At 36.1% G+C, this 16,535-nt stretch overlaps 1 protein-coding gene across 20 annotated transcripts in view; it reads right to left on the reverse strand.

Moving 5' to 3' along the window:
• The window catches only part of DLG1 (discs large MAGUK scaffold protein 1), a 285,870-nt gene that overhangs the window by 91,442 nt on the left and 177,893 nt on the right, over nt 1-16,535 (reverse strand). For 18 of the 20 annotated variants that reach the window (XM_022568940.2, XM_022568931.3, XM_022569085.2 and 15 more), the window contains 2 exons: nt 10,223-10,343; nt 5,513-5,669 (listed from right to left, as the gene is read on the reverse strand). In XM_022568940.2, coding sequence (XP_022424648.1) covers nt 5,513-5,669; nt 10,223-10,343 — 278 coding nt within the window. Of the gene's footprint in view, nt 1-5,512; nt 5,670-7,272; nt 7,373-10,222; nt 10,344-16,535 lie in introns of those variants that run through there. The other 2 variants (XM_089910628.1, XM_089910638.1) reach the window with 2 other exon arrangements.

A 16,535-nucleotide genomic window follows, 5' to 3' on the forward strand; every position in this document is an offset into this window, starting at 1 on the left:
CACAATACGATGCAGTTATTTTGTTTTAAAGAGCCAATCATCTTATAATGAAACATGTAAAATTATTTTCTAAAAAATGTACCTTTTATACTTATCCAGGTATTTACCCCTTCTGTTATTCTTATTTCCTGTGTGCAGATTTAGGTTCCATCTGATATAATTTCTCTTTAACCAGAACAATTTCTTCTAGTATTTCTTGTAGGTCTGTCAAGAACAACTTCTCTAAGATATACTGTCTGTTTGAAAATGTCTTTATTTCAACTTCATTTCTGATGACTAATTTCAGGAGATATAGGATTCTAGGTTGAAGGTTTTTTCTTTCACCACTTTAAAGATACTGTTCCATTCCTTTATGTCTTCTAATATTTCCAGTGAGAATCCAGCTGTCATTTGTACTGTTCCTATATATGTAATGTGTTTCTGTGTTTACTTTTAACATGTGCTCTTTAGCATAGCTTTCTAGCACTTTACAACGTATCTAGGTCTGGTTTCCTTTGCATGTATTCTGCCTTGGCTTTGCTGTGCTTCACAGATCTGTGGGTTGATATCTTTCATCAGTTTTTGAAAGTTCTTTGTCATTATGTCTTCAAAGATTCTGTCTCCTCTTTATTGTCTGACATCTCCTCTTTACTTCCATAGACCTTGGATGCTCTGGTCTACTTTTCTTTCCTGATTTTCCCTCCACCCCTCCTGATTTACGTTTCAGTTTGGAAATTTTCTTTGACCTATGTTCAAGTTCACTGATTCTTCCCTCTTCAGATTCCAGTGTGCTGTTATGCCTTTCAGACAAAATTTTCACTTGTGATAGTTAAAAAAAAAATTTCTAGCAATTCCATGTGACTCATTTTTCATATGTTCTATATCTTTGCTGAAATTCTCCCATCTTATCATCCATATTGTCTACCTTTACTCCTATATCCTTTAGTATTTTTATCATCATCATTTTATCTTATTTTAAAATACCTGTTTGATAAATCTAACATCTGAGCTTTTTCTCAAGTTACTTAAACTGACTGCTTTGCTTGACAACCAGCTTTTCTTTCTTTTTTGCATGTTTTGTAATTTTTAATTATAAAGTAGACACTTTGGATAAAATAACAGTAGAGGTTGAAATAAAAAATAAATAATATTTAATTCCAGAATTGGGAATAACCCTTGTGCCAGGCCACTAAGAGTGGGGCAGCTGTATCTATATGACCTATAGTTGAGCTGCTACTGGATTTTGTTGTAGCTTTAAGTTTAGTTTCAAATGTTTTGAGAGCAGAATTAAGACTTTTCTTTCTGAGGTGCTTAGGCTATGAGCACTGGTAAAATTCCCTTTACTGGTGTAAAGATCTCATCTCATTACACACACACACACACACAAACATACACCTTTATAACCCTGCTGCCAGCTTCTGAGGTTGCTGGTAAGTTTTCTTTGCTCTCTAGACCTGTCCCAGACTTGCTATTTCTTGGAGGTATCTCTGTCCACACTACCTCAGAGGGCTTTTTCTCAGCTTTCTTGCCCCACTCTCATCCCTGAGCAGCTCAAAGTATGGAGTTGCTGAGATTAGTTTTCACAGATCTTCTGCTCAAGGTCCCCTATTTACTGGCAGGTGCCTTGTATTCTGGGATGCTCTGTATGACTCAGTAATAACTTTTTCTTAATTCCCTGTTGTTTCACAACCTTTGGTTTACAAGCTCTGAGGTCTTAATGAAGACCCATGGAAAAGAGTTGGCAGGTAGGTAAGGACTTGCTCTGCGCTTCCCAGAATTTTTTATCAGTTTCACCAGTCCACTGAGGCCATTACATGTTGGGGTAAAGTTTGGCTGGTTCCTCGCTATCCCCGTCTAACCCTTCTCTTTCTCCCACCGGTCTTCCAAGGAGCAGCTGCCATGGGTGTCTTCTCTTCTATGTAGGGCTAGTTACTATCTGGAAGTTACTTTACTTAGGTCACTTTGAATCCTCAGTTCTCTGATGAGTTTAGTTTTTCTAAACTTATCCAGATGGCTTTGGTTATTATGGTTAAGAGTGATGGTCTCTTAAGGCCCTCAACATTCTAACACTATAACTAAGGTGTATTTCTGCTTCACAAATCTGTTCCAATAATCACTATTTTGGGGTAGCACTATGCTATTTTAGTTGCTATAGCCTGAAGCATATGGGTACAATTTTCATTTACTTGCACTGCATATTAATAATTTCCTTTATTTTCTAAAATTGTAGTACTATAATCCTTAACAAAGTACCATAGCTTATTTGAAGACTCAAATTCCCAAGACTTTCATTCAAATATCAGTTAGTTATACCAATATCTCAGAACAGCTAAAACCAGAAAGAGCTCTACTTCTTTTGTAAATGATTAGCCACCTTCTTTCTGTCTTGGACTCAGTCTCTCTTGAATTATAAAGGATCCTCAAAAAGGTAGGCTGCAGGAATATGATGATATGTCTAAGTATGTGCAGGGAAGGATCAGGTGGCAAGAGGGACTGCAATCTGAAAACTGCAATAAAAGATCCAATTTTTGGAACACTTTTCTTATCATGTTCCAGCCACATATATCTTCAGTTTGAAGAGTACTTTCTGATTTTCTTTACTTTATATTGAAAAAATGATTTAAAATAGTTATCAATACTGAATAGCATTGCTGACCCAGGATATAGGTTTTATCCCTATATCTCAGATCCCAAAATTTCAGAAAGCATTACTTAAATTTTTAATTAAAAACAAAACGACGTAGCATAATATAGTGGTTAAGGTAAATCCTGCCTATACCACTTATTAGGTTTTATTAGCTACTATGAGCAAATCACCCTTTAAACTTCAGTTTTCACAATGGAAAAATGATGATAAGAATGATGCTCCCAAGTCTACCACAATCGACTTAAGATATTTTTCAAAGAATACCACTCCCCAATTCAGGCAGCACCGAATACCCACATGTGAAGTACATATAGTACTACTGACATTAAGTTCACAATGAAAAATTTAGAACATAGGGAAACAATGTACTGTAAGTCACCGTAAAGTAACATGTATTAGATACCTACAAACTTCAGAAAACAGAACTATTATTTATAGAATACAAGCTAATCTCATTTTACTGTGCTTCACTTTATTGTACTTTGCATTTTTTACAAATTGAAGGTTTGTGGCAACCCTGCTTTGAGCAAGTCTATTGGTGCCATGTTTCCAACAGCATTTGCTCACTTCGTGTCTCTGTCACATTTTAATAATTCTTGCAATATTTCAAACTCTCCACCAGCAAAAAGATTATGACTTTCTGTAGGCTCAGATGATGGTTAGCATTTTTTAGCAATAAAGTATTTTTTAAATTAAGGTATGGACATTGTTTTTTAAGATATAATGCTAATCTAATAAACTACAATATAGTATAATTATAAGTTTTACATGTACTGGGAAACCAAAATATTTGTTTGACTTGCTTTATTGTAATATCTGCTTTTTGGTGGTGGTCTGGAACTGAACCTGCAATATCTTCAAGGTATGCCTGTATAAGATAAATAGGTTTAAAAGAAAGACCTAAAAGAACATAAGAAACTTTAATCAAGACTCCCACAAAACCACCAAGGAAGATTTGAAAAGGAATTAGAAAGAACTTCTAGAAAGAAAATGGTACTTTGAAATGAAAAAGTTAGTTTTAGCCTAAAGAGCAGATTAGACACAGATGAAGAAAATTTATGAGCTAGAAAACAGATCTGACTGAAATTAAGTACAAGGAGATAAGAGTTGATAAATATGAAATTGGGATTAAAAGACATGGAGAACAGAATGGTAATGTCCTCTCATAGGAGTTCAAGAAGGACAGAATACACAAAATGTGGGAAAGGCAAAATTTAAAAAGATAATGGCTAAGATTCCAGAATTGATGAGACAGGACTCTTCTGATTCAGCAAGCATAACGAATTCCAGATAGAATAAATAAAATGCTAGACACAGACACATTTGAGTAAAACTGCAGTGTACCAAAGACTAAGAGACTTAAAAGCAATCAGTAAAAAAAAAGAAATCACCTACAAACAACAAAGAGTGATCTTTTTTGTTAAACAACAACGAAAGAAGACAGATAGTATAAAGTAATATGTTCATAGTATTGAGAGACAACACTTGTCAACATAGAGTTCTAGACTAAATTTATAAGTGAGGGCAAATTAAAAACAGTTCCAGGTAAATGCTAAGAGTAATTACTATCAAGAAATCACTGCTAAAAGAACAATCTAAGAGCTCCCACTAAGGTGCATTTGGATATTGAGGGACATTTTTGCTTTATGAAATAACTAAGGAGTTCTATTAGCATGAGGATGGGAGCTAGAAAAGCTAAATTTTCTACAGTGATCAAGATAGTCCTATACTATGAATCCAGTCCCAATGCTATTAGTGACTTGCTGAGAAACACATAAGAAGTAAGATACAAGAAAGGATGGTGAACAAAAAATTGTAGAACACTTGGATTAGCTGTTCAAAAACAAAAAGAAAAATGACTAAGTTTGAGGGATATAAAAATGAAACAGAAGTAAAATACTAGAAACAGCTCCATTATAATTAAGGTTTCCCCAAATCTGAGTCATTTGGGAGAACAGCTGAATTACTGATAAGGTTTTAGTCTAAAATTGTATGGGTAATAGCCACGTAAGCACAGACACAAACTGAAAGTAAAAAATGGAGAAAAGATGAGGCAAATATCAAGCAAAAAAGTCAGCATAGCCACAGTAATATCAGGCATTATAGCTTCTAGGGTAAAAACCATTATTACAAGTAAAGAGGATCATTACCTAATGGTAAAAAATTTCAACTCACCAGGAAGGAATGCTGATTCTAAAATTAGATGCACATAGTAACATAGTTTCAAAGATATAAGGAAAATAATTGCTGCCAGGAAAAACTGTTAAACCCACCATTCAGATAAGCTTAAAAAGTCTCCTTTAAGAACAGATAAGGTTGGGCTTCCCTGGTGGCGCAGTGGTTGAGAGTCCGCCTGCCGATGCAGGGGACACGGGTTCGTGCCCCGGTCCGGGAAGATCCCACATGCTGCGGAGCGGCTGGGCCCCTGAGCCATGGCTGCTGAGCCTGCGCGTCCGGAGCCTGTGCTCCGCGACAGGAGAGACCACAACAGTGAGAGGCCCGCGTACCGCAAAAAAAAAAAAAAACCAAAAAAACAGATAAGGCGATAACAGATTGAAGTATAAAGAAGATATGAACTATGCAAGTAACAAGGATGAGTTAACAGACATACAGAAAACCTTGCAGTCAACAAATAGAGAATACATACTTCCTTCAAGCACATTCATAAAGACTGATCTCTTATAAGTAAGTCAAATACCAAAAGAAAATCTATCATACAGAACATGTTCCCGGTCAACACTGTAATTCTACAATTAAGTTGTAAAATGTTAGAAGAAGATAGCCAAAATATCTCCCATAACTTTAGAATATAAAAAACAAAAGGTTTAATAATTAACAGGTCATAGTTAAAATAATAAAAACATTATTTTGATTAACATATCCTACCGATATAATACGATCTCCTTTCCTGAGCTCTCCACTAAGATCAGCAGGTCCGCCAGCCAAAATAAAGGAAATAAATATTCCTTCTCCATCTTCACCTCCTACAATGTTGAAACCAAGGCCTGTTGAACCACGATGAAGAACAACTTTTCTAGGTTCCCTGAAAATTAAAAAAATATTGCATACCTTAAAACATATAGAGAACTTGACTTTCTATCAATGAGAATTCCCTACTGATAAATCATATTTCCATATTATAAAAAAAGTCAGATGAAATTTAAAGTTTTCTAAACTCTGGGGTAAAGAGATTCTTTCCAAGCCTAGAAATTAAAAGGAAAAATCCTTATTTTATATAGAAGCTAAAAATCCTTGTTAACAAACATAAAACTAAAATAAAAAGGAGAAAATGTGGAAATTAAAAAATAATGATATAAAGAGCATACTCAAAAAATAATACTCATGAAAAGCTGATGTTGCACACACTTTACTGCCTAAGAAGCAGGCACTGTCTCTACTTCTTACATGTTGTAAAAGGCAGATATCCCTTTGTCTTAGAGAAGGTAGGAAGGCCCCCTTTCTACTCTCAAACGGATCAATCATGAATAACTTACGCCAGTCACTGCAATTTCACTCCCATTTGCTAAGGTGAGGCTATGACCCTATTCTGGTCCCTAAGAAATAACAGGAAATTTTACTGTCACTTCCCAAAGAAAGACTCTAACAAGGACAAAGCATATTCTGTCCCCATACAAAGCGTATTTGTTCCCCTCCTTATTCCAAATCACTCCCACACAAAAGAATGAACTATAAAATCCTGTTACTGATTTGGACATATCACAATCATGAAGATAACCAGCAGAATCCCAGAGATACCATGGACCTAGTTTTGCTACACAAATGTCAGAAATGCCCATCTCTAGACTTTCTATATAAAGTAATTAAATATTTTTATTTCTTAAGTCACATCCCTCCAATTCATCTACCTATCTCTGCTTTTCATCCATTCTAAGGTGCATCTCTTTTGTTCCCTCCAACTCCCAATTTAAAATCTCTGAAATCAGAATACATCTTACCACTAATAACATTTCACATTTGCTGCCACTTATACATAATTGTGTGAAAACAATTTACATCTTCCAGTAAGACCATGAAAATTCCAAGAGCTGACTGTTTTAGATATGATGAATCACAGAATATCATTTGAGATTAGAATGTATCATATTTGGTAAATATTTTAAAAATTTAATCTGCTTTTTCTAAAACACTGCAGAAAGCTTTTGGTAACAAACGGCTTAACAGAAGTAAATATTTCTAAAAACTGTATTTTAGGGATCCTTCCACATAATGTGGAATTAATCTTCTTAAATATTTGTCTGCTCAAAACTTAAAGCGGTGTTTTCTAGTCATACATAGGTATTCATCATTAATCAGCTTTGTCAGTTCACTTACAGGATTAACAAAATTACACTGAGTATTTTCTTGTCAAAAATGGCAAAATTCAACAATATGTTGTTTAGGAAATATATACATAAACACCTATATGAAAGAAAAAAGGGAATAGTAAATCCCAAATTCAGGAAAGGAGTTAACTTGGTGGGGCAATGTAGGAGAAGCAGGGTAGGATCAGGGGCACAAGACAGGTTTCACTATACTGGTCTTATTTCCTTGTTAGATTGTGGACTCATGGTTTAGGGTTCCTATAATACATTAAAACATATGTATGAATTATAATTTTGCATTAGCAAATAATAATTAAAAAATACCCTGCTGAAATCCAATAGTATTTCCAGAGGAAAATAAATTGATTTTTCAAATAACATAAGCACTTGAAGAGATGCTCAACATCATTAGGCACTAGGGAAATGCATCAACATCACAATGGAATACGTCTCACCTATAACAATGGCTATAAAACAAAACAAAAGAGAAAAAACAAATGTTGCTGAAGATGTGGAGAAACTGGAATCCTCATATATTGATGGTGGGAATGTAAAATGGGGTGGCTGCTACAGAAAACAGTTAGGTGGTTCCTCATGAACCTAAACATAGTTACCATATGACCCAGTAATTCCACTTCTAGGATGTATCTAAAGGAACTAAAAGCAGGTATGCAAGCAGATATGTGCATGCCAGTGTTTATCCCAGCATTATTCACAATACCCAAAAGGTGGAAACAACCCAAGTGTCCATCAACAGATGAATGGATAAACAAAATGTGGTACATACATATAATGAAATGTTATTCAGCCATAACCAGAAATGAAGTTCTGATACATGCTACAACATGTATGAATCTTGAAAACATCATTATGCTATGTGAAAGAAGCCAGATACAAAAGGTTAAGTATTATAAGATTCCACTACATGAACTACAAATTCAGAGAGACAAAATGTAGATTAGAAGCAACCAGGAGCTGGGAGAACAGGGAAATGTGGAATTACTGCATAACGGTTATAGAGTTTGTCTGAGGTGATGAAAAGGGTTTGTTTCTTTTCTTTTGCTGCGCCATGCGGCATGTGGGATCTTAGTTCCCTGACCAGGGATCAAACCCACGCCCCCTGCATTGGAAGCGTGGAGTCTTTTTTTTTTTTTTAAAAACATCTTTAATGGAGTATAATTGCTTTATAATGGTGTGTTAGTTTCTGCTTTATAACAAAGTGAATCAGATATACATATATTCCCATATCTCCTCCCTCCTGCGTCTCCCTCCCACCCTCCCAGGTGGTCACAAAGCACCGAGCTGATCTCCCTGTGCTATGCAGCTGGGAAGCGTGAAGTCTTAATCACTGGATCAGCAGAGAAGTCCTGAACAGGGTTTGGAAAAAGACAGTGGTGTTGGTCATAAACATCATAAATGCAATTAATGCCACTGAATCGCAATTTCAAAATGGTTACAATAGCAAATTTTATGTTATATATATTTTACAATTTTAGAAATTTATAATGAAATATACTAAAAATCACTGTGTTGTACATTTTAAATGGTAAACTGTATGGTTTGTAAATCATATCTCAATAAAGCTGTTAAAAAATGAACTTTAGAATTATTAACTGTTTGTATGTTGGGATTTCTTTTATTTTCTCTTTTTATTGGTAATGCGATATAATCTCTGAAAAGTTGTTTAGGGTTAAATTGTGGAGAACTTCTAATATGAAGTAAAGATATCTGTACTTCATTATCTGGGCAAAGGAGTATAATGATCAAAAGGGAGTGATAAAACACTCACCATTTAGGAAGACATATTCAATAATCAACTGCCTGATTTTTATAGAAGAATACAGAAAACAGATAGGCCTGTTGTGTAATACTACAGAGTCCAACAAATATTCCAGACAACAGATATGTAGTGAAAAAAGATGGGGAACAGCAATCAAGATGCTAATATGACACATTTTTAATTTTAAAAATATGCTGATTAAAGACTAGATAAGCCATTAACTACTTCCTCTTTACTTCTATAAATAAGCAGTATTAGAAAATAACAGCAACAATAAAACGACCATGATATGTCAGTATACTAGCATAGCTTAAAGGTTAACAGCCTTGAGAATTCACACCACAAACATATAATCACAAACACTATTCTTTCCAGTAATTTTCATCCTAAAACAATTACTGAGCACCTATTAAATTAAGTTCTCAATATTGCTAACTCCTGAAGAAGAGGACAAAGACAAACGCCCCTATCTGACATTTAAGAGATCACTGCTTAGAGTCAGGAGTCTAACAAATAAAGAATAATTATGATTATAAAGGTTCAAAAATAATAATGCTAACAGTAATACAATTAATAAAAACATAAAATGACATGAATTGTCATACATTTTAACATTAAATGCTATAATATGAAATACTACTACATAATTTACTTCTACAAAAGCTATAAAGCAAACTGTTCAAACATATTATATTACTATGTTGAATAATGTGAAAAAGATCTAAAATATTTTTTCACTTTTTTTCCCACTTAGATAAAAGAGTTTTTTGGGGAATAAAAAGACAGTTAGGGCTTCCCTGGTGGCGCAGTGGTTGAGAGTCTGCCTGCCGGTGCAGGGGACACGGGTTCGTGCCCCAGTCCGGGAGGATCCCACATGTCACGGAGCGGCTGGGCCCGTGAGCCATGGCCACTGAGCCTGTGCATCTGGAGCCTGTGCTCCACAATGGGAGAGGCCACAACAGTGAGAGGCCCGAGTACCACAAAAAAAATAAAGACTGTTAATCTAAAAAACTGTTAGTGAGTAACGTTAGTAATGTTAGATGGAAGTAAATTTTAGGTGTCAGAATAAGTAGCAACACTAAAAAAAAGCAGTGATTTATTTGTAATATATATATATTTTTTTGTGGTACGCGGGCCTCTCACTGCTGTGGCCTCTCCCGTTGCGGAGCACAGGCTCCGGACGCGCAGGCTCAGCAGCCATGGCTCACGGGCCCAGCCACTCTGTGGCATGTGGGATCTTCCCAGACCGGGGCACGAACACGTGTCCCCTGCATCGGCAGGCGGATTCTCAACCACTGCGCCACCAGGGAAGCCCTCTAATATATTTTTACACTTATGGCCCTTCAATGAACCCTCCAATTAAAAAAAATAAGGTTTAGGTTCATTACCTGCTAATAAAATTAGTCCTGAAAATTGTGACTATCCTAGTTGGCTAATTATAACTCCATCTAATAGTTGGCTTTATGTAAGAAGGATGACTATTCAGTTCGTTACCTTGTAATTTCATCATCTCCAAGCACTGCTTTCGAAACAGGTGAATATCTGGCTGGTGATGCTGGTGTCTGGCCCAAGTAGGAAGATGTGCTAACATGGTTATCAACAGGCTGAGAAGCTGCTTCAAAATAAAGTAAGTAAAAAAACACTTGAAAAAGGAAACATACCATTTAGTACCACATTTGTGGATTATCAGTTTCAAAGTTAATTAATGTATAATTCATATTCGCTCATTTATATAATAGAATTTGGTAGAGAAAACTTATTTATTAGGTAAAAAAATTAGAGAAGCTCAAATTTCCAGGTAAAAACTAGTTTAGAAATTCAGATCAGTAAAGCAAACTTATTCCATTTGGTTTCTCTGAGAAAACAGAACTAAAAAGGAGTTTGGTTTTACAGTAACTGGAGTTACAGTAACTGATTTGCACAATGAAATCCAGGAAAGATTAATCAAAAGACTGTCATAGGAAAGACTGAACCAAATCAGTCTTAAGTACAATAACCTTATTTTTCTAAGAAGTTATTTTGCAGACTAATGTTTTTAGAAAGTATATATGGCTGATCCCTGAACAACATGGGGGTTAGAAGCACCGACCCTCCAAAAAATTGAAAATGCACATATAACTTTATAGTTATATAGTTATATATGGGCCTCCATATCCATGGTTCTGCATCCACAGATTCAGCTAACTGCAGATCTGTAGTACGTACTGAAAAAATCCACGTATAAGTGGACCCACATAGTTCAAACCCATGTTGTTCAATGATCAACTGTATACTCAAAATCTGATTGTGAATAACGAAAACCAAAAGCTTTGCAAAAAGCTATGCTTGACAAAGTTTTAGAATAAATTGAGGGACTTCTGGTTTCCAGCTTGGCATATAAGAAGCTTTGAGTCATTACTCTGTCCTAACAACAACTAAAAAGGTGAACAAACTGAAAAATCAACAACCCTTTTTAGATGCTTAAGATAGAAGTCATAGGGCAAAACACTGTCCCCCAAATTAAGGACACTGAAAGGTGAATACAGAAAATCACAACTTACTAGAGCAGAAATCTCTGTGGTAACAAGTGCTGGGATAGAGTAACCTGAACTGTAATTAACAAATTGTTGGGGGCTCAGTGTGGACAACTTTGGGAGTCAAAAACTCCAGGGGGACCCCATCATCAGGGGCCCCACATTTTTGTGAGTTTTACCTCCTAGAATTCTACAGGTTCTCACAGTGAATACTGGAGAAAAATTCTGTCATGCTTCTGGCAGGAGGAGGGGAAAAGGAACCATTTTGAAATATATTACGAGCATTTTGTTCTTCTTAACAGTCTGTCCTCAGAAGAAACTATTTAACCAGAGCCTCACCTGCTGGGGTTTTGTCAGAGCCCAACAGAGCTGGAGGAAGGGAAATAACCAAATCTAGCCAATTCTAGCCATCCTGTCCTAAGGGAGCAGAACTGGGGAGAATACTGAGAAGCACTGTGAAGAGCACTGCAGAGGCACAAGGTCACTAAGGGACTGAGACTTAATCACAGGCCTATTCAACACTTTTCCACTCCAACACCTTATCACCATATTACTAAAGGCCTATTTACAGCAGTTCCTTTTATCCAGTACATCATGCCTGGCTATCAAGAAAAAATTACAAGACACACAAAAGGCAAAAACACAGTTTGAAGAGACAGAGCAAGCATAAGAGCCAGACTCATATATGTCAGTGATGTTGGAATTATCAGACCAGGAATTTGAAACAATAATGATTAATGTGCTAATGGCTCTAATGGATAAAGACACGATGGGCAATACAAGTGGAGAGATGAAAACTCTAAGAAAGAAACAGAAAGAAATACTAGAGATCAAACACTCTGTAACAGAAATGAAGAATGTCTTCGATGAGCTACTAGCAGTCTGGACATGGTTGAGGAAAGAATCTGAGCTTGAGGATATCTCAATGGCAACCACTAAAACTGAAAAGCAAAGAGAAAAAATGACTGGGGGGAAAAAACCAGAACAGAATATCCAAGAACAGTGGTAGAACTACAAAAGGTGGAACATATATGTAATGGGAATACCAAAAGGAGAAAAAGGAGAGAAAGGAATAGAAGAAATCTTTGAAACAATAATGATGAGAATTTCCTCCAATTAATGTCAGACACCAAACCATAGATCTAGGAAGCTCAGAGAACACAGCAGGTTAAATGCAAAGAAAAGTTACACCTAGGCATATCCTTTTCAAACTACAGGATAAAAAAAAAGGGAAGAAAAGCCCTAAAAAAAGTCACGGGAAAAAACTGCACCTTACTGATAGAGGTGCAAGGTAAGAATTACATATGACTTCTCAGAAACCATTCAAGCAAGACAGTGGAGTGTTAAGAGAAAAAACCCACCTGTGAAATTATCCTTCAAAAGTGAAGAAGAAATAAAGACTTCCTTAAACAAACAAAAATTGAGGGAACATTTATTGCTAGTAGATCTGCCTTTTGAAATGTTAAAAGAAGTTCTTTAGAGAGAAGGGAAGTTAGTAGGTCAGAAACTCAGTTACACAGAAAGAAAGGAAAAGCACTGATGAAGGAATAAGCAAAAGTAAAATAAAACTCCTTATTTTTCTTATTCCTGATTGATCTAACAAATAACACTTTGTTCAAAACAATAGCAATACTGTATTCGACTATGTCTGTATATATGTTTATGTATAAATGAAATGAATGTCAGCACTGATACAAGGGATGGGAGGGAGGAATTAGGACTATTTTGTTATTATAAGGAACTCACACTACCGATAAAGCTGTAGTGTTACCTCAAAGTGGAATTAGATTACTATACATGTATATTGCAAACTCTAGGGCAACCACTAAAAAAAAGTAAAAGAATGTAACTAATACACTAAGAAAGGAGAGAAAACAGAATCACGCAAGATGCTTAATTAAAGCCATAAAAGGCAGGAAAAAAAATGGATGACAAATACAGGAGCAAAGAACAGGGTAACAAACAGAAAAGAGTAGCAAATATCAGACATTAATCCAACTATATCAATAATCACTTAGAACATCAATGGCCTAAATGCACCAATTCCAAGACAGATACTGTCAGAGTGGGTCAAAAAACCAAGACCCAAGATATACTGTCTACAAGAAAGACAATTTAAATATAAAGGCCTATATATTAAAAGTAAAAGGATGGAGAAAGATATACCATGCTAACACTAATCAAAAGAAAGCAGGAGTAGCTATATTAATTTCAGACAGAGAAGACTTCAAAGTAAGGAAAATTATCTGGGTTAAAGAAAGGCATTTCTTAATGATAGAGTGGTCAATTCTCCAAGAAGACATGATAATCTTTAACACCTAACAACAAAGGGTCAAACTATGTGAGGCCAAAACAGATAGAACTGAAAAGAGAAATAGATTAATCCACACCTCTTTATCAGAAATGAACAAATATAGCAGGCAGAAAATCAGGAAGGACATAGCTGAACTCAGTAACATCACTAATCAACTGGATATGATGGACACCTATAGACTACTTCATCCAGAAACAGCAGAACACATATTTTTCTTAAGCTCCCACATAACATTCACCAAGATAGATCATGTTCTGGGCTATGAAACATACCTTAACAAATTAAAAAAAAATAGAAATCATACAATGTCCGTTCTCAGACCACAGTGAAATTAAACTAGAAATCAATAAAAATATGATAGCTAAAAATCCCCTAATACATGGTGATTAAATAACACAAACACACTCTTAAATAACGCTTGGGTCAAAGAAGAAATCTCCGGAGAAATTTAAAAAAATGTTTTGAACTAAATGAAAATGAAAACACAACCTATCAAAATCTGTGGGATAGGGGCTTCCCTGGTGGCGCAGTGGTTGAGAGTCCACCTGCCGATGCAGGGGACACGGGTTCGTGCCCCGGTCCGGGAACATCCCACATGCCGCGGAGTGGCTGGGCCCATGAGCCATAGCTGCTGAGCCTGCACGTCCAGAGCCTGTGCTCCACAATGGGAGAGGCCACAACAGTGAGAGGCCTGTGTACCGCAAAAAAAAAAAAAAAAAAAAATCTGTGGGATACAGCAAAAGTAGTGCTTAGAGGGAAATTTATAGTGCTGAATGCATATATTAGAAAAAAAAGAAAGATCTAAAATGAATCATCTTAGCTTCCACCTGATAAAACTAGAAAAAGAGTAAATTAAATTCAAAGTAAGCAGAAGGAAAAAAAATAATAAAAAATTAGAGCAGAAATCAATGAAATTAAAAATAGGAAATCTGGGCTTCCCTAGTGGCGCAGTGGTTAAGAATCCACCTGCCAATGCAGGGGACATGGGTTTGAGCCCTGGACCAAGAAGATCCCACATGCCGTGGAGCAATGAAGCCCGTGCACCACAACTACTGAGCCTGCGCTCTAGAGCCTGCGTGCCACAACTACTGAAGCCCACGCGCCTAGATCCTGAGCTCTGTGACGAGAGAAGCCACCTCAATGAGAAGCCCACGCACTGCAATGAAGAGTAGCCCCTGCTCGCTGCAACTGGAGAAAGCCTGCGTGCAGCAAGGAAGACCCGACGCAGCCAAAAATAAATAAATTTAAAATAAATAAATAAATAAAAACAGGAAATCAACAGATTAAAAAAATCAATAAAACCAAAAGTTGTTTCTTTGAAAAGATCAATAAAATCAATAAGCCTCCAGCCAGGCTAACTAAGAAAAAAAGAGAGAAGACAGAAATGAAAGAAGGCACATCACCACAGATTCCATGGAGATTAAAAGAATAGTAAGTACTATGAAGAACTCTATGCCCACAGATTTGATAACCTAGATGAAATGGACCAATTCCTTGAAAGACACAATCTGCCAAAACTCACAAAAAAGAAACAGGCAATCTGAACAAGCCTATATCTATTAAAGAAATTGAATCAATAATGATAACCTTCAGTGGTGAGTTCTACCAAACTTTTAAGAAAGGAATTACACCAATTCTCTATAACCTCTTCCAGCAGACAGAAGCCAAGGGAATACTTCCTCATTCTATGAGGCCAGCATTATCCTAACAAAACCAGACAAAGATATCATAAGAAAAAACCCTCTAGAACAACATCGCTCATGAACATAAATGGAAAAATCTTCAACAAGATGTTAGCAAATCAAATCCAACAATATATAAAAAGAATTATATACCACAAGCATCTGGGATTTATCCCAGGTATGCAAGGCTGGTTCAACATTCAAAAAACAATATGATCCATCACAACAACAGGCTAAAGAAAAGTCACATAATCATATCAAAAGATGAAGAAAAAGCATTTGATAAAATCCAAAATATCAATTTATATGAAAATCTCTCAGTTAACTAGGAATAGTGGGGAGTATTGTCAACCTGATCAAGAATACTCGGGCTTCCCTGGTGGCGCAGTGGTTGAGAGATGCAGGGGACACAGGTTCTTGCCCTGGTCCGGGAAGATCCCACATGCTGCGGAGTGCCTGGGCCCGTGAGCCATGGCCGCTGAGCCTGCGCGTCCGGAGCCTGTGCTCCGCAATGGGAGAGGCCACAACAGTGAGAGGCCCACGTACCACCAAAAAAAAAAGAATACTCTACAAAAATCCTACAGCTAACATAATACTTAATGGTGAGGAGCTTGAAGCTTTACCACTAAAATTAGGAGCAAGTGAAGGATGTCTTAGTTAATGCATTAACATAGGAAAAGGAAACAAAAGATATGCAGATTGAGAAAGAAGCAATAAAACTGTCTTTGTAGATGTCATGATTGTCTATGTAGAAAATCTGAAAGAACTGACAAAAAAAACTCATGGAACTAGTAAGCAATTATAGCAAGGTTGAAATATATTATATATATTGTATATATTAACCTTTATACAAGGTTAATATATAAAGTTGACTGCTTTCCTGTATACCAGCAATGAACAAGTGAAATTTGAAATTAAAAACACACTACCATTTACATTAGCATCCCCTAAAATGATATACTTAGGTATAAATCTAATGATCTACGTGAGCAAAACTACAAAACTCTGATGAAAGATATCAAAGAAGAACTAAATAAATCAAGAGAGAGCCTATGTTCATGGATAGGAAGCCTCAATACTGTCAAGATGTTATTAGTTCTTCTCAACTTGATCTACAGATTCAATGCAACCCCAATCAAAACACCAGTAAGTTATTTTGTGGATATTGTCAAACTGATTGTAGAGTTTATATGGAGAGGCAAAACACCTAGAATAGACAACCCAATAATGAAACAGAAGAACAAAGTCGGAGGGCTGATACTACCTGAGTTCAAGACCTCCTAAAAAGCTACAGTAAT

This window comes from Delphinapterus leucas, chromosome 4 (assembly GCF_059928025.1).
Source record: "Delphinapterus leucas isolate spDelLeu-1000000601 "Yukka" chromosome 4, BTC_Dleu_Yukka2, whole genome shotgun sequence".
Lineage (NCBI taxonomy): Eukaryota > Metazoa > Chordata > Mammalia > Artiodactyla > Monodontidae > Delphinapterus > Delphinapterus leucas.